General features: G+C 40.4%; 1 protein-coding gene across 3 annotated transcripts in view; it reads left to right on the top strand.

Moving 5' to 3' along the window:
* ITPR2 (inositol 1,4,5-trisphosphate receptor type 2) overlaps positions 1-18,606 on the top strand; it is a 268,127-nt gene that overhangs the window by 93,136 nt on the left and 156,385 nt on the right. For all 3 annotated transcript variants that reach the window (XM_072875513.1, XM_072875504.1, XM_072875494.1), the window contains 4 exons: positions 12,045-12,238; positions 15,022-15,154; positions 16,073-16,130; positions 17,657-17,822. In XM_072875513.1, coding sequence (XP_072731614.1) covers positions 12,045-12,238; positions 15,022-15,154; positions 16,073-16,130; positions 17,657-17,822 — 551 coding nt within the window. The remainder of the gene's footprint in view (positions 1-12,044; positions 12,239-15,021; positions 15,155-16,072; positions 16,131-17,656; positions 17,823-18,606) is intronic.

Genomic DNA, 18,606 nt, shown 5'->3' with positions numbered 1-18,606 from the left:
GGTAGGTGTCCCTCCAACTCATTATTGCTCTAGGGATGTGCAGGTTTACACCGGTTCTTTCTTAAGGAAAGTTAGCTTCCCTGAGTTGCAAAAGTCATTACATTGATGTTCTTTAAAAAAAAAAAAAAGGTAAGATTGTATGTGTTGTGATTTTGTGTATATACTGTGAATGTGTGGAAGTAAATTATTAGTTTTGGAGATTATAAAAGTTGTGGTGGGTTTTTTTGTTTTTTTTTTTTAGTCCATCCAGTCAATGATCACAAATGTCTAGGAGTTAGCTTAATTCAGTAAGAACATGTATTTCATACTTTGAGCTTTGAAGTGTAGCTCTAAAACCCAGTTTTGACAAACACTGAAAGCCAGCCATGATGCCTGGGACTGATGGTTTAATGGTATAAACAAATGTGTTTAAATTTTATCAAGCACTAGGGGCCTGATCCTGTAACTCTAATGTAGGAAAGTGCTACTGAATACCAGCTTGGGCTCTGTATATTTTAATTTTCATCACTATCTTATTGTAACTTTACATAGATTAATATTAAATGGATATTTAACAGCAATATTTTGTCAATACTTATGCCGATTCAGAAATGCAGTTGATTTTCAGGTTCTAGGACAAGTGACTTGAGAACAGGTTTGACCAAATGGAAAAGTCATGTAACTCCTATTCTGCAGCTGTAGTAAATCCAAGGTGGCAGCTCTATAGCAGTTAAGAATTTTGGGTAGGATCTATTTATTTTACATAATAGGACTTGCATTTTAGTTTTGTTAAAAAGTATTGATTTCTATGGGAAGCTGAGTGCTGAATAAATTTGGGGATAAATAGGTACTGCCTTTCCATTATTGACATTAATCTGTTCCAGGTCAGTAGCGACAAAAGCTTCCAGCATCTGATTCCTATATTGTGGAGTTGTAGGGAACTGGTGAGCTTGGCTCTTTACTGGTTTAGCAGCTGCTCCACATCATGAGATCTGAAGTCAGGATTTTAGGAATGGGTAGAAATATATTAATGGTGGGGGAAAGAATGAGGTGGGTCTTGACTGTGGGAAGCCTGCTTGGAGTTGTGCACCTCAAAATTGAAACAACCAAATTTACAACCAGCAATCTGGAGTATTCTTCCCTGTTTAATATTTATTTCTTAAATAGACCCACTTATTTCAGTAAACCCACTTGCTAAGTAAGGAAATATATATGACAAGTGTTGAACTGTTGAAGCAAATCTGCAAAATGGGATGTATTTTTAGGCTTAGTGGAAGTTGCATGAAGACTTAATTAACCTTTTACCTCAAGATGTCCTTTTCCATCCTTCACGTAAATTTTGACTCATGTGGATGGCTGAGGTAGTCCTTGATGTTGTGTGCAAGTTTCTCTATATTGGTTCTGCAAAGATTCTTTAAAGAGCCTTATGTTATTGTTAATGTTATGCCTTACTTCCTTTAAAAAGCTTGATTTTAATGCCACTGTCAGTTACCTTAACCAGAATTAAATTAGTGTGCATGTAGTTTTCAGGTGTGACCTTATTTGATGAGATCGGGGAAAGTTGGCTAGAAACATTTGTGAGATAGGATCCTGGAAAAAGAAAAGATGTATATTTTTGGAAATGCTTCTTACCTACATTGCATCCTAAAAATGAATTGTCTTGAAAATGTTGCAGCCAACTCTTTTTTTCAGTGTCTTAACTTTGAATCATTTTTTTGAGGTTATTTGAAGCTTTTTTTCTGTTTCTTTTTTTCCCTTTTAGATTCTAAAAAATAGGGGGGTTAGTAAATATACTACCTGTATCCTAAAGAGCCATTTTTTTCTTAAGGAGAAAGTGAGGACTTCATTTAGTAGTGCTGTCATTCTGGCACCTTTCAAGAACATTATAATCTCTTGCAGTTTTAATTGAAAGGTAAAGTCATTGCTTTCCTAATAAGTGTACCCTGCTGTATCATTCCAGAGTCAGGAGCCAATCTGCCTTGTCCAATACTGGTTATTTATTCTCTGTAAATTAAAATGCATATCTTTCTCTAGGTGCAGTTGATCTTTCAAATAGCTGATTTTAGTCAAACCATGCAGCTACAGCATATGTCAGGTCTGAAAGATTAAATGACATGGTAGTATTAGCAGGCAAGCTACATGTTTGCCATGCAGCTCAGTGCTCTTTAGTTAATGTTGTTTGGGAATGAGAATAATGACATGCAAGGAAATACATCCTTGAATTTAAGCTGCATATGTCTTGGGATGCAACTCCACAGTGCTGGGCACCAATTTGAAAATTGGTGGGACAAATCTAGATTATCTGCAGAGTATGTCTTTCCCTCAGGAGCTCGACGTAAATGACTGCAATTTTCCTGACCCAGCATCACTGACATCAGTCTTTCAGCTCCCTTCACTTCCACAAAGGAAGGCTATGCTCAGTCTTTTTGAAAAACAGGTTTTAAAAACTACCCATAAGCTCCAATTGCTCCTGCCTCTGTGATTCTCACATGAAATGTGTTGCTCATGACTGGCTCAACAGATTTTACCTATTACCTTTTACCTATTCCAACTGGTAGCCAAATATCCCAGCTCCTTCACATTATGTCTGGGTCTTTAGCTTGGTAGCATATCCCTCCTGTAGACTGAAGGGACTAAAGATCTGGCCATAGGTATCCTGAGATTGTGGAAAATTTCTTTGAAATGTATCATGAAGAGTCTGACCCCTGTGTCACGCTGCAGGCTTTGCTGCTTTGTTGTGATGTACCCCAAAGGATTCGACCCTGGCAGGGGTCAGAATGGGGAAACCCTCACTCTCTCCTGAAGACTTCAGCACTGGTGAGCTACCATCTCTCTGCAAAGGAGTGCACGTATATCAGTGTCAGGGGACTCTCCTCCAGTCTTCTGCCCCTTTGATACATCCTCATAGTCTGCTTAGTCCTTTAGCTTCAACTGAGCAAGAAGATAGGGTTTTTCTTCCAGCCCTCTTGGCTGCAACTACAGATGCATACTGCTTAGAAGCACCAGTAGTGAGACCGCTACTAGAACAGGGTTGAGAACAGGGTTGGACCTGCCATTTCCACTGTGCCTGTGGGTCCTCTGTGACCAAGAAGGACCAGATTTCATCCAGGACTATTAGAAAAGACTATATTGTTTCTCAGCCTTGCACCTGTGTCTGTTAGCTGCTCTTTTGTCTAGTTAACAATTTGAAATATCTTCTTGAGGCATACTTTGATTAGCAGAGCTAATGAGGCAGTGGCTGCCTGGCAGACTGGAGCAATAATTTATGCCAGCAGTTTACAAAAAGAGGGTTATAAGAGAAAAAAATTTAACCCTTAGGAAAGTTAGCTGTGTTAGTCACAGATGTGTATAGTGAAGCAACTGCCATTCAGTGAGGAATATTGTCAGACCAAAGGGGAGGTCAGTCTAAGAGTTTAATTCTCTGGCATGGACCATTTCTCTTTCCTCCTTATTCTTTCCCTCATCATGAGGCCTGTGCATTAATGTGATTCCAGAGACCATTGCTCTTCTAGGAATCGATACCCATTTCATAGATGTAACTCTGCTAGAAGGCTTGATTCCCAGGATGCTTTTTACTTTCAAGGCCAGCATGCTGATGTATGTATTTTTTCCTTCATCTAACGTCCATGGCATGAAAGCTGTATTTTTGACACTGCTTTGTGGTTTTGGGGATCAGCAACATCAACAGAACCTGCAGAATGTCAGGAGATGGTGAAGTTTGGTGGAGTTTCACCATGGCTGGGCAGCAGTGAGTTTGTATGCAAAAAGGGAGGGCTTGCGGATATACTGTAGGTAAGTGGAGGCTGGGGTGGCCAGATTCACTCAGGGCGTGGGTAGCAAATGTATGTGCATTGCATATTGTGGGGTTTTTGTTTGTTTTGCCTCATTAGTTCTGAGGGCTGTATAAAATGTAGAAGTGGCCTCACCTTCTGCCTTTAATGTTACACATTAGGTTTTCTGTGAGGCTTACCTTAGGTCAGCTAGTTATTGAGCGAAGAAAAATGGTTTAATGAAAAAATAAAGTGTGATTCTTGGCCTCTTTATGGTAGATTCTGCAGTCTTTATGAGCAAATTCTGTAGAAAACCTGTAAAAATTAATACCTCTTTCACAAACAGAGCTGTAAGGCTTAATGCTTCTGGCAAATAATATATAGCTCTAAAGGGTTTGAAATAAAATGTGTTCCTTTAGGTACTGAAGTGTTGTTATTATATGTCTTAAAAATGGCTATAACTTTTCACACAGAAAAATTAAATTGCATGAAGCAATGTAGTTAAATCAACAAAGGCAAAGAAATGTAGAGCTAAAGCTGCCATTGGGTTTTTAATTTAGCCCTTGGTAACTAGACATTGCTGCACATATGGTTCCCTGCCAGAGCATCCCCAAGGATTGGCAATGTTGCATGCTTTAAGATGGCACTGAAACTTTAAGAAGCTTATGGTGGAGCAATAGTATAGGTTTCACTGAAAATGCACAAAGTCAAGGCTGTTTGGAGTCAAGGCTCCTGTTTCAGCAGTCATTGGGAAAGTAACTTGCTGTTGTAAGTACTGTCTTAAAACCTGGTTGAACACACCTACACTGAGGCATGGGTTGAGACAAGGTCAGCTTTGCCAAAAACTGACTTTGATGATGGTAAAAGTTTGGGACTTTCAGCAACATGCCTGATGTCTCCTAATGTAGCAGTCAGCTTGGAAACCAGCCTAAAGCTTCCCCAGCGCACTGGCAAAATTCAGTTTTGCCTCACCAGGGCTACCATTGGTAAAACTTAATTTCATGGCAAAAATGAGAGTGGCTGAGGAGGACTGAGAAGGCTTTGGGACTTCATTGGGTTGTGGATGGGGAAGGAGGCCTGAAGGGTTGTGGTGAAAGAAGTTGGCATGGCAGGGAGGGACTAAGTATGTTAGTGGCACATGCTGTCTGGCTTGTGCCCTGCTATATTGGAAGGGATGTGTTTTCTAGGAGGTGTTTGGAAGAAGGTGAAGCGTCAGGTGTCCTAGTCAAAAGCATGTTAAAGTTTGACAACATCAGAGAGTTGTCTCTATAACTTAATAATTACAGAGACAATGCAAGAAATGCCACATTTTTGCAAAACCTTTGATTTGTCGTCTGTCCGTCCGTGTCGTGTTCCCCCCCCTCCCCCCCCTTCTATAAGCAAGATTGAACAATGTATTGGGCTTTTATGGACAGGTTAATGAAAGTTGTTGGAGCAGTGGATACATGTACACTTGTCTCTTCTGGTCATTAAGTACCAGATTTCTTGAAGAACCCATCATATGTCAGCTCCTATTTAGGTACTTAGTTTCCAGAAACATTGAGCATCCAGCTTCTCTGGTCCCTAATGAAAGCTATGGTGTGTTAAAATCCTTTTGAAAATATAGGCACTTTTTACATTTCTGCGTAGGGACATGAGCACTGTGGAAAACTGTTCAAGCTAAAAATGGCTGAGCTGTTTTGAAAATTGAGTCCTAGGAATCCATCTTTCCTAGGTCTGTGTTGAGGAAGACTGAACAATAATGTTAGTAAGAGCACACTCTGTCCCTCTGTGGCAACCAGGGACCAGATCAGGTGCGTATAGTTAATTTTTAAATAAACAAGGCTGCAAGTCAGTTCCCTAGTGTCTTGGGGATATCCGTGGAGTAGAAGGCTACTCGCTGTGAGGGTATCTGCCAGCCTTTGAGGCTGTCCATTGTGTATTCACATTCAGCTACTGCATGGTTCTCTGCACTGTTTGTGAAATACCTAAAATGCTGTGGGTACTGGAGAGCAAACTGAGGACGCTGCATAGCAATTGGCTAGGAACAATTTGAAGAAAAGGCATGAATTGCCAGCTGCTTTTGACAGTTGTTTTTCTTTCTGAATATGGTATTTTGTCACTTACCATCCATACTGTATTACATAGCAGATTGTTGTTTACTTTTATATTCTGCTTTTAGAATTTTTGCAACCAGTAAATGACTTATCAAGAAAATATGTTTATGTAGAAAATGAAGTGTCAAATTATCCACTGTTTCGATTACTTGGGTGGTTGTTATTTTTTTCCCATAATTGACTACTCCGAAAAGTCTTTCTTCTCAGAGAGGCCACTGTGTTGTCAATCGTGCCAAATTGTATGAGATTATGTGCTACAGTTTTGTGACAGAAACTGATATTCATTAGGAAGTTGTGATCACTGTAATAAAAAGTAATGAAAAGGAGATGCACAGTTGTCTTTTGAAAACATGACAAACATTCTCTTCTTTCCTCTTCTTTCAGTGCCTGTCAATCTGCAGCTCCTTTAAATTACCACTTACGTGTACAGTGATTTCACTTTTCCATTGGCTAGCCTTGTGAGATGGTACATTCAACAGGAGGCATTTCTAATGGGTCCACTGCTTATGGGAGGTTCTTGGCATCTGACTTGTCTTGGCAGAGGGAGTAGCAGAGAGGAAGAATTGGGGAGAGGAAGGGAAAATTGGTGAAATGGAAGAAGATTCATGGAGATTGCCTTGCGTTCTTCTCCTCTGTTGGTCAGTCACAGCTCTGAGCACTTTTGCAGTGGTTTGCTGGTGAGAGAAGTGGTTGGTTGCACATACTAGCACCTTACAACATTGCAATGACCTTTCTCTCCTTGCCACACTTCTCAGCCATATATAAATGTTAATACCTTGGCCTCAAAGAAGACAACAAATGATGGAGTTCAGCAGGTTAAGGGTGGCAGTACCATATGAAGGCACAGCTCAGGCTTCTCTTCACTTACCTCTAGCAAAGTGCACACAAAAGTAATCATGGTTCACATCTACTTGCTATCTCTCCTGATTTAGCTCAGTTAAGTAGCTGAGGCAGTAAGTTAATTTTTCCTTGGGCATTGGTATTCAGGAAGCACTTTGGAGCTGTAACTAAGATCAGAGCTCTGTTATTTTAGTCATTGTGTGCATATGTACTAAGAACTTAAATCTCTTTTAGTGAGACAGTGTATTTTGTCTTGCATTGTTGCAGGCTTAGCTGACATGCAGTCAGTCACTTTTTAAGCCACAGTAACCTTTCTGCATGCCTTACCTCAGGCACTTATACCCTTTCCTGCTGAGATAACTGTATTAAAGCCAAGAGAACACAAAAGCATAGCAAGAAGAAACAACTCACTAGCAAGACTGGTGCTGGCCCCTGATGTTTGTTAGTGACAGATTTAAATCCATGCTTAACATGGTCTAGACTTCCAAGGCTGGACAGATAACACTGAGCACCATGAGCGCTGATTACTGGAGGATCTTTTGGAAGAGAAGCTACTGCCCACTCTTTATGTACATGAATGATCCTCATGGCTTCTTTCGAAGAACAGATCAGTTCCAGTGTTGAGACGCAGTTGGCTGCTTCATTGCCATGCATGAATGTGCTGGCTGACTGGCTGGGCTTGATCAAGCCCAGCCAGCATGGGTTCAGGAAAGGCAGGTCCTGCTTGACCAACCTGATCTCCTTCTATGACAAGGTGACCCCGCCTAGTGGATGAGGGAAAGGCTGTGGATGTTGTCTATCTAGACTTCAGTAAAGCCTTTGACACGGTTTCCCACAGCATTCTCCTGGAGAAACTGGGTGCTCATGGCTTGGACGGGTGTACTCTTCGCTGGGTTAAGAACTGGCTGGATGGCCGGGCCCAAAGAGTGGTGGTGAATGGAGTTTACTCCAGTTGGCGGCTGGTCACAAGCGGTGTTCCCCAGGGCTCTGTGTTGGGGCCAGTTCTGTTTAACATCTTTATCAATGATCTGGACGAAGGGATCGAGTGCACCCTCAGTAAGTTTGCAGATGACACCAAGTTGTGCGGGAGTGTTGATCTGCTTAAGGGTAGGAAGGCTCTACAGAGGGACCTGGACAGGCTGGATCGATGGGCCGAGGTCAATTGTGTGGGTTTCAACAAGGCTAAGTGCAAGGTCCTGCACTTGGGCCACAGCAGCCCCTTGCAACGCTACAGGCTTGGGGAAGAGTGGCTGGAAAGCTGCCCAGCAGAGAAGGACCTGGGCGTGTTGGTTGACAGCCGCCTGAATATGAGCCAGCAGTGTGCCCAGGTGGCCAAGAAAGCCAATGGCATCCTGGCTTGTATCAAAAATAGCGTGGCCAGCAGGACTAGGGAAGTGATCGTGCCCCTGTACTTGGCACTGGTGAGGCCGCACCTCGAATACTGTGTTCAGTTTTGGGCCCCTCACTCCAAGAGAGACATTGAGGTGCTGGAGTGTGCCCAGAGAAGGGCAACGAAGCTGGTGAAGGGTCTAGAGCAGAAGTCTTGTGAGGAGCAGCTGAGGGAACTGGGGTTGTTTAGCCTGGAGAAAAGGAAGCTCAGGGGAGACTTTATCGCTCTCTACAAGTACCTGAAAGGAGGTTGTAGTGAGGTGGGGGTCGGTCTCTTCTCCCAGGTAACAAGTGATAAGACAAGAGGAAATGGCTTCACATTGCACCAGGGGAGGTTTAGACTGGATATTAGGAAATTTTACTTCACTGAAAGGGTTGTCAAGCATTGGAACAGGCTGCCCAGAGAAGTGGTTGAGTCGCCATCCCTGGAGGTATTTAAAAGACGTTTGGATGAGGTGCTTAGGGACGTGGTGTAGTGGTGGTCTTGGTAGTGTTAGGTTTACGGTTGGACTCGATGATCTTAAAGGTCTTTTCCAACCTATACAATTCTGTGATTCTGACGGCTGTCTACTCCTAAGAGATGGTTACATTTCATCAGCACCCTACAAAACATAGTTGTTAAAATCTTTCCTGAAAAGAATGCTTAATTGCTCTAGTTGCTGTATTATTTTCACTTTAGGAATGTTCTCCCCAAGCCTGCTCTGAGTTAATTGAAAATAATGGTCAGCATCAGGCAGTTAGTTAAAAAGTTTTCCAAGACGGGTTTACCCGTGACACCTTGTCTCACTGCTGTTATTGACAGAAAAAATGCAGTATTGAGTCACTACCCATTTCAGCTGTAAATACTAAACTGGATTAAGTAGACTTCTCTCTCACTAAAATCCTTTCCTATGCATTAATGAAATACAATTTGAAATGGTAGTGATAATAAGTACCACCTTAGTCCTTCTTTGCTTTCCTGCCTCTAGCTGTTTAGATCAGTTGCATGAAGGTCAGTAGTACAGGACTGTTGTGGACAGAGGGTTTATCCTTGTTACCAGTGCTGTTGGGAAGCAGCTTCATAGCTACTGCTCACTGGTTTGTACCATCTTTTACCACTGGTGTTCCGCAGGTAAGGGGAAAGGACAGCAGTCATCTAATTTATTTTTATTTCCTAGATGCTTTTATAGGCTCAGTCATCACATTAGCTGAGTGCCTCCCAGTCTTTGTTATATGAGGCCTCTCACTGTCCTTTTTAGAGATGGAGAAAGTAGTCTCCTCATTTATGGAGGTGGTCCTGAAATGCAGAGGGAGTGACTAATTCCTTGGTCACAGAGGGAGTTGAATCCCATCCCCTGTGGTGCCTGTGCAGCCCCCCAGTGACAGCTGAGAAATAAGCAGGATGTATGCTCTAGCAAAATCCCAGCTTGCTTTCTCCAAGAACATGAGGTCCACGCAAGATGTTGTCTGATTCCTTGTCCAAAAGACACTACCTTTTTTGTTAACTTTACACTGAGTGGACTTCAGTCTTGAAGGGTGGGCAGGAACTTTTCAAGATAAAGTGGAATTTTTCTGCCTCATTTGGGACAAACTGCAGTTGTATCTAGTTTTCGAGAAGAGTATCTTCTGGACTTATCTTAGACTTAAGTGGTTTAATTATCAACTGGTAACCCCATTGACTCAAGTTGTTTTATAAAGAATTCCTTAGCTTTCCAAATAGCAGTGCCTCTATATCCATGTCTGTACAACTGAGTGAAAGGGATTTTGAAAACATGTGAGAGCCAGGATGATAACTTCTCAACCGAGCTGTAGAGCAGGGGTATTACAGGCCACAAAGCAACTGCAGAACCTATAGGTCTTGCTATGGGCTTATCAGTCAGCATTAAGGACAGGATGATATGAATGAGGTCATTCATTTCACAGTTTGAAGAAGAAAATGCAAAAAGTTTAACTGAAGCTACTTTAAGCGTTGAAGGTCCTCCACTTAGTAATCTAGCTTTACAAGGGTGTACTGAGTGATGGTCAATGCGAATAAATGTTTAGCACACTGGGAGAAAGGGGTGGGGAGGGGGAGAGAGAGAGAGATCCATACTATGTTATTCCCCAGCTGTTTTGTTTGATTTGAAAGGAAAATGCACCATTTTCATTTTGCAGCAAGAGGGTATTTGGAATGATTTTATTTGCTTTATGCTGGTGTAAGCAATTAGGAGAACTTTCTGTGCCTGCCTAATGTGAGGATCTAGCCCTTAGTTTGACTTCTAGCTTTTTTTTCCTAACATCATGCAAAGTTAGAAATACATTTTTTCCCTCCTTTGTAGGGATTTGAAGTATTATTTTCAAAAGACCAATTCAGAGTGATTGCACACCAGACTGGATGCCTAATGGGACCTCAAACGTGACATTAATCTGCCTCATTCACTTTGAAAAAGAAAATTCTTTATGTGTTTTCCTTTTAAAGTCAGGGCCAAAGGCATCCTCTTTCCCTGCATGCAGTACTTGAGCTCTGTGGATTGAAGAAAGAAGGGCATAAGAGGAGGATATTGCTAACAAAATAAAATATAGCTTTGGCTTTTTACAGCAGATTATCTGGGAAGATGGTCTCTTCAGTGTGAGTAAAACCTGTCAGTTGCATGGTGATTAAAGTGTACTAGAAGACATAATAAGAACTATTCAGGCTTACCTCAGCAAAGCTACCTTTCCTCCATTCTTTTGTTTGCCTTTGGTGTAGTCTAGGTCTTGGCACTCTTTCTGCGAAGAGGTGCTATCATTCCCTTCCTTTCCTCCATTCATTCAGATCTGTGCTTTGCAAGAAAGGAAACTAATTCATGTAGTTAGGTAGCATGATACACTTGTTCTTTCTTCTCCCCACCTTTGGAAGAAGATAGTCATTGATTCACTGAGATGCTTTTCATATCAAAATTCACTATAAAGATCGACCAGTATAATCTATGGGAACAGGTGGTATTTCTTAGTAGATTTTGCTGAACTGGTATCAGTGGTAGGTACCATTGCAACTAGACTGGACTGAATTTTTTTGCCACATGAGTGTAAAATGATTTTTTTCCCCAGGTATAACTTATGAAGGGCACTGTGATTACAGGTACTAGTTTGACCTTCAGGACAGCCTTCAGGGCCTGACACTCTCCTGGGACTTTTTAGGAGGGGGATGGTTGGCTAGTTGTGTAGTTGGCTTTGGTTTGTGGCCTGTCATTTGGACCACATACAGAGGTTGATCAGACTTGCACAGCCTCAAATCTTTACTGTCTCTCAGTGTGACATATAAGATACTTGGATAGTCTCCTTCCAGCTTCTGCAATGCCAAAAGCAACCTTACGGTCAAGCATGTATATTATGTCCAGTCGTCATGGCGAAGACATCAGTGGAAGTAGTAATGGAAAATAAACTCCTCCCATTTGTCTACAAAGCAAGGTCATAAATTGCAGCAATAGAAGATAAAAATGAAGTACCAATAAAAGTTTTCTAACAATAAACATAGTCAAGTACTTGACTATGTACTTGCTTGCCTAGGGATGCTTGCCTAGGGATGCTGTATAATGTGGGATATGCAACACTTAAATATTCTTAAAAACAGGTTAAACAAACCTCATTCAGAAATGGTCTTAGATGTAGATAATATGTCCTTTCAGACAAAGGAGTGGATTATGTGAACAACTGAGATTCCTTTTGCTCTACTTTTTATGATTTCTTGAACATATTAACAGAGCTGTGGAGAGGTTTTGGCATCTTTTCCATCTGTTGCCCTGTAAGAAATGATCTCTTGGAAAATCAGTGTAGAAAATTGTCCCCAAACCATGGGGTAATTTGAATGAATTCCTTCTCCCGAGTTTCGATCAGGAATTGAGAACTTATTTTTCAATATGCCTGTTAAGACTGTAAAGGGGTTTGATGACATGGGTGTATATGTGATACATAGCTTTGCAAGCAAGCTTTACTGATGGCAAATATATCTGTGTTTGTGTTTAATGCATAGGAAACAATGTTATGAGGACCATCCATGGTGTAGGAGAGATGATGACCCAAATGGTACTGAGCAGAGGATCTATATTTCCCATCAGTGCCCCTGATGTACAGCCAAGCATTCACCCAAGCAAGCAAGCCAGCACCTCAGACAGTGAAGATGTGATCGTAATGGACACCAAATTGAAAATAATTGAGATTTTGCAGGTAATAATGATTGGTGGAATATTACATAGCAGCCATTTCTCAGTTATTTATTTATTCACATAGTGGCAAGTTCTGTTACCTGAATCATTACTATTCACTGGGCTGATCATTGTAAAAATAAGACTTTGATACAAGGAAGAATACTCCTCTGTGTGAACAACAGTACAGTTGTGATCCTCACTCTGCTACACCTACTTCACTTCTGAAGGAAGTAGATGCTGTAAAAACTCTCTCACTATAACTGTGAAAAGGCAGAACTTGTCCTTTAATCTGCCTCACTAATGTTTTCTGAAGACAGTGTGTCTGTTTCTAGTCTCTTTAACACTTACTTTACACTGGGGTAGATTATTTGACTTCAGTATTTGACTTTTCCTTTACAGTAGTTTGGTGAATGGCAGAATTGGACCTAGACGCACTGAAGTCATGCAAAGCCATGCACTTTTGAAGTCCACTTTGGATTTCCACGGTTAGATTGAGAATAGTCTGTGGGCTGCTATGATTCTCTCTCAGCTGAACTGACAAGCTATATGATACTAGCATGCCTCCTGAGATACAATTTTCACTTTGTGCTATTAGTAAGTGAAGTGGCACACATTTGTTCTGTATATCAAATCCCAGTTTCTGCAATACTTATGCCCTGAAGGAATGTTTCAGTGTTTTCTATAAATTCTGTGGATTTGTTGGTACTGTTGTCACTTTTGAAGGATTCCATTTGTTCTGACTGCTTATAAATGATTTAGATTACCTTAATTACTTGTCATCTGAAAGACTATCAATTCTTAGAGTATCTGCAGTACTGCATACTTTGGTTCCAGAGCTCCTTTAGTTTAAGGCTTATGGTGAAGGACAGAGTGTTATGAAGTTATATCATGTAAATAATACCATTTTCATTTGTTTTTTGACTGAATTTCTCTCCATACTGCCTTGCTTTACTGGTTGATGCCTAGGAGGATGATTCCAGGATACCAACCTTGTCCTGTGCATTCCCTGTCTGCTCACAGGCAAGAGAATCACATTTTGTCTCATCCTTTCCTTTTTCACAGCACGTGCAAGAGCACCCGGGATTGGAGAGTATTTAATCCCAATTTGTTACTTAATCTGTGGCTTGTTAGTTATGGTTTAGTCACATGGTCAAATTACTGCAGATTAGCACATTGTTATATGTTGGGTGAATCACAGCAAATGTGCATATATATGACCTTAGTTCACAAGAAATGCAAAATAATTCCGTTTCGTTTAATATGCAACGAAGAAGGATTAATTTAAATCATGTTACTTTTCATTACTGTGCTATTACCCTAAAAGGCGAGTAAGATATTTTAGATTTATTTTATTATCATGCAAAGCTAGTACAGTGGTGATTAAAACTATTCTATTCTAAGAAATATTTCAGTTTATAATGATTTAATTCTCAATATATCCTCTTATTCCTTTAAGTAAAGGCATTTTTTACTTAACAGTTTCCATTCTGCCATCAGCCAGAATTAAACAGATGGCCTGATAGACTTAGTTGACTACACGTGGACTTGGGAAATTTTTATTTTTAAAAATCTTGCTTGTACAATTGTAGGTTAACTTGATCATCAACCAAAATAAACCTGCCTTTTTTCTTTTTTGTTAGAAGATTTTAAAGAAAAGATATTGTTTCTCAAATTGACATTTTATTTGCTTTTAGATAACATAGTCCTACTTACCCTAGTCAAATCCTATTACAGTATTCTGGATCTGGGAAGCTTGTCTGACTTTAATTAGGGATCAAAGAAACAGGTTGCCACCATTTGCTAAGTCATCACCTGTAGCCTGAGTCTTGGTAACTTAACATATGTACTTTCATCCCCACTGATTGTAAAATATGTTAATGATATTAAACCTCTATCACTGTACAGTTACATTTACGGTGGGCAAGGAGCATAAGTGTGGGAAACACTGAAACTCAAGTTGATGGGCAGTCAGTTGGTGAAGTGTCAGATGTATACGTGTCAGTCCTTAAATTGGTACTAATGTCTCCAGCCAAGTTATTTTCCTCACTATTCCAATATAAAAGCAGCACTTCCAGGTTTGAATTAGGATTTTTCCTGTATGAGTTTCCAGTTTCACAGCTGGGGAGCAAAAGGCACCAACAATTAGAAGAAAGCAGAGCATTGGGTGAGGGGGATCTCTGCTACCATTACAGTGGTAGCTTCCAAAGCCAAACCTTTTTTTTGCTGCATGCTGGCAACACTACTAGGAGCTCATGAAAGACATGCTGTTTGCTCCTCACATCCTCAGCTGATCACTAGCAATGTAAAAAAAGACACCAACAGGCTTGCGCTTCACTTCTTGGGAGCCTGGAGGTACTGCAGCATCACTGCCCTTGGCTGTCAGGCATCTGAGAGGGTGAGCCTTGAGCCTGTCGTCTTTACTCTCAGTCGCACTCCACTTCTTATCTTCATGGGGCATTAGAAGTCCAGCTGAAATATGAAATAATCAGATTCGACATGGGTTTGAATGTACTGATCTGGCTTACAGGCAGTGAGGACAAGGCAGCGTGCTGGAGCCCCTGGACAAATCCAGTCTGCTGCTTAGTATGCAGCAGTCGATAGGGCAGAGTTCAATATGTCTCAGGATGGTCAGAGGAAAGGAAGAAATCACAGAAAAACTGATGATTGTAATGGATTCTTTTTTTGTAGTGGACATATGTACTTAAAATAATAATGTATCCCTATATGTTGCACCACAGAAAAATCCTGACCTGTGTTGCCAAAGGCAGAAGAAAAGTCTTATTTTAAACTTTTTTCTTGTAGTTTATTCTCAGTGTTAGACTGGACTATAGAATATCCTACATGCTGTCCATCTATAAGAGGGAGTTTGGGGAAAACAATGAAAATGTTGATAGCTCTACAACATCCCCGCCTGACACACCAGGGATTGCCTCAGGTAAATGTCGCTATTGTATTGCAATGTAAAATAATTCTCTGTAGACTACTGCAAACAATGAACTCAGCTATACCGGAAAGATGCATGCCGCTTAAAGTTGAAAAGCTTGTGGAAAAACGAAAATCTTAAGGAATCCCATAAAAATAAGATTTTTGCTGGCCTGTCCTCCTCTAACAAAAATGTGATTCCTTTTTCCCATGATGAGAATTTATTCTCTTATTTGTACTCTTCCCAAAACACTGCACGATGACAAATGTCGTGAAGGGTAGGTCATGAAAAAATGATTGAGGTTGAATGAGGACAGATTTAAGTGAGGTGAATGTGGTATGGGAATGGAGTGGCTTTCCAGGGAGTGTTCCCGTGCGCACAGAAGTGCTCCAAAAGCTGACAGCTGTCTGTGTGATCACCTTCAAGTAGGGGAGAATTGCTTTAATTGGAGGTGCTGTATAATGGGGGTGGCTAAGGAGTACTAAAGTCTTAAGTAGTAAGGTATATTAAAGCTATTCTAAAGCAAAATGATTTGGCTTATGATAAATATTCTAAAGTTCATGTGTCTCATTTAGCTGCTTTGTGGAGTTTGGCTCATCTAAAAAAAAAAAAAAAGTAAGTTTCATATTCTCTGTCATTTATGCGTCACTGGTGGTGGTTTGTACAGCTCCTAGCACCACAGGGCTCTGGTTCATCACTACAATTTGGCTCTCCCTCAGTAATAGTAATACACAGTTTAACTCTGCCCCTTGTCCTGTTTCTTCCCTACTACTCATGCAGTTAGTGAATTTTGCCTAGTGGAGGAATGTGTAGTTAGACCTTTACTTGATAACATCTACTTTAAAGAGGAACAGAGTTCTTTGTTGCTGTGCAGATTAAACAATTATCACTGGCCTTTTAAAATTTATTTTTATTTTGATTGTTTTCCAGCAATTGTTCCTGACATAGATGAAATTGCAGCTCAGGCTGAAACCATGTTTGCTGGCAGGTATGTTATCTGAAGTTTTATCTCTCTATTAATCTCTTTGTTCACGTTGATATTTCTCATGGACAATCTCCGTTTATTCTGTGGGCGTTGTCATACCTCTTTCTCTTCCTTTGATGACTACTTATTACATAGACAGAAAAGTGCTAGAAAAGACCCGGATTTCAAACAAGCAAACAGCCCAGTGGGTATGGATGGCTATAGGATTGGAAATGACCCCCCCCCATAGTTATAAGAGCTGGTAGAAAGTTTTTGCCTTGTTCCAAAAGGCAGCTGGGGAGTGGTGTACAGGTGTATTGGGCTAAAACACACTAATTATTTATTTCTCTTATAATGCCTCACATGGGTGCTTTTAAAGAAAGACCTTTTCTTAGTGTACCTTATGGTGTAGCCCCAAATTTCTTGGATCAGTAGGTTACTGTTGACCCTCAGTATTTCCCATAGATTACCTGACCAGTTGTCATTGCACCTTGTCTTTGAACTTACTAAGAAAGTTATGTCAACAATAATCTCTTTCATATGATTCCTCAAATCAACTGTGGACCACTTGCCATGATCTTCTGGACCACCAGAGGCCTGTAGATTACAAGTTATGCTTGCAGAATATTGGAAGTGGTTTCAGCTACGCTGTGAACAACAACAACAAAAAAGGCACAGAAAATATCCACACTGGAGAGTTATTACCATTATCACTATATTGGTTTAATTTTACGGGTATAATTATAATTATACCAGTAAAAATTAATTCCATTTAGACAAGGCCATAGACTTGAAATTTTTTCTTGGAGCTAGGGAGAAGGATCCGCAATATGGGCGTTCTGATCTTTCCTCTCTCGGTCCCTTATGCATTCTCAATCTTTACCAGTGAGAGCAATGCCTCCAGTCCTCTCCCTGAACTCCCATAATGTAAAACAACACACAGCCGTTGGCATCTGAATCTTTAAAGTGAACAGAGAGACTGAATGGTTTCTTGGAAACATTATTTCTGCTTTGATAAGTTAAGTGTAAATCTGCTTTCTGCCGTTCCAGTTTATAAATATGGGTCCAGAAATATGATGCTTTTGGCAATTCTTACTATTTTTGAGCTTATTTTTTCTTAAATGAAACTTTAATAGCAGCTGAAAAGGGAAGATGTGAAAAGTAAAGGGCCAAATTAATCTCTGATGAAATGCTGTTTACTTCAATTAATTTGGATTGGGGATGAGCTTGGCACAACTTATCCAAGCCATAAATAAATGTTTTTACAATATGGATTTTAATCACAATATTTGACACATTTCATACATACTTTCATTCCGTAGTGTCCATTCTGCTACAAGATTGCTGCAACACAATATAACTGTAGGATTGAAGTCCTTATAAAATATGTTAAAGTGATGTTTATAGTTTCCATCCTGCAGTGTATTTGATTTGGTTTTAAGAGCTCTGTCAAATGAAGATTGTGTGTACGGGCATATTTATGTCAAAAGCTTTTATTTTTTTCTTAATTATTTTACTTTATTTGGTCCTTTTTCCCATTTCTGTTGCAGAAAGGAGAAGAATGCGGTTCAGCTTGATGATGAAGGAGGCAGAACTTTTTTACGGGTCCTCATTCACCTCATCATGCATGACTACCCTCCTTTGCTCTCAGGTGCTCTGCACCTGCTATTTAAGCACTTCAGCCAGAGAGCAGAAGTTCTGCAAGCATTTAAACAGGTATAGATGGGCATAGCTTTATTCCAGGAAACTGACTGTGAGGAAAGTCTTTCCAAAGGCTGCTTTAGTTACCTAAAGTGCTGTTTGTAGCATGACAGTGTTATTTCCTTAAAGGTCCAAATTCAGCAGAGATTTTTTTTTTTGTTAGAGCTGAACATATGTGCTAGTGTATATTATAGTTGTGTACCCTGAAATAGTTATTTTTGGCATAGCATTCATTACTGAAAATGTAGGTCCATGGTGACAGCTGGGACACATGCATCTCACAGCGAGACATGATGTAGTGATCCCTCAGAGACAGAGTTGTTAGCTCATGTTCTGTAAGCAGCGTACCGGTGTCAGCAGTAAGACTTTGCTGTTTTTAGGGCTACTTAGGCTGGTTATAAAGCTCTCTTGTTATTCATGTGGTGTTTCTAGTTCTAAGTCAGGTGTCTTTGCGTTGTGCTCCACTGCATGATACAGATATGCCCAAATAACAGGAAGGCAGTAATAGAGCCAAGCCTGTTTTTGGCTTTTATTGTGTCTGCTTGATAACAGTGCATGTGTCAGTGGATTAGGATGGGGAGATCTGATGTCATGGGGCTGGATGACAGAGACATCTCTGTTACGTAACCCTGTATAACATATGTTGATAAGACCATCTGATGCTTATTTCAGGAGTTTGATAGCGTGTTGTCTCATCGTTATGTAAGATGTGGAGGTTTCTCTTTTTTAAAAACAGATGAATGATGAAGATCTGGAAAGCTTTTGTTTAATGTTTTTGCAGTGTAGCATAATGGCCTCC

This window comes from Ciconia boyciana, chromosome 1 (genome assembly GCF_034638445.1).
Source record: "Ciconia boyciana chromosome 1, ASM3463844v1, whole genome shotgun sequence".
Classification (NCBI taxonomy): Eukaryota; Metazoa; Chordata; class Aves; order Ciconiiformes; family Ciconiidae; genus Ciconia; species Ciconia boyciana.
This window is presented reverse-complemented; position numbering and strand designations above follow the sequence as displayed.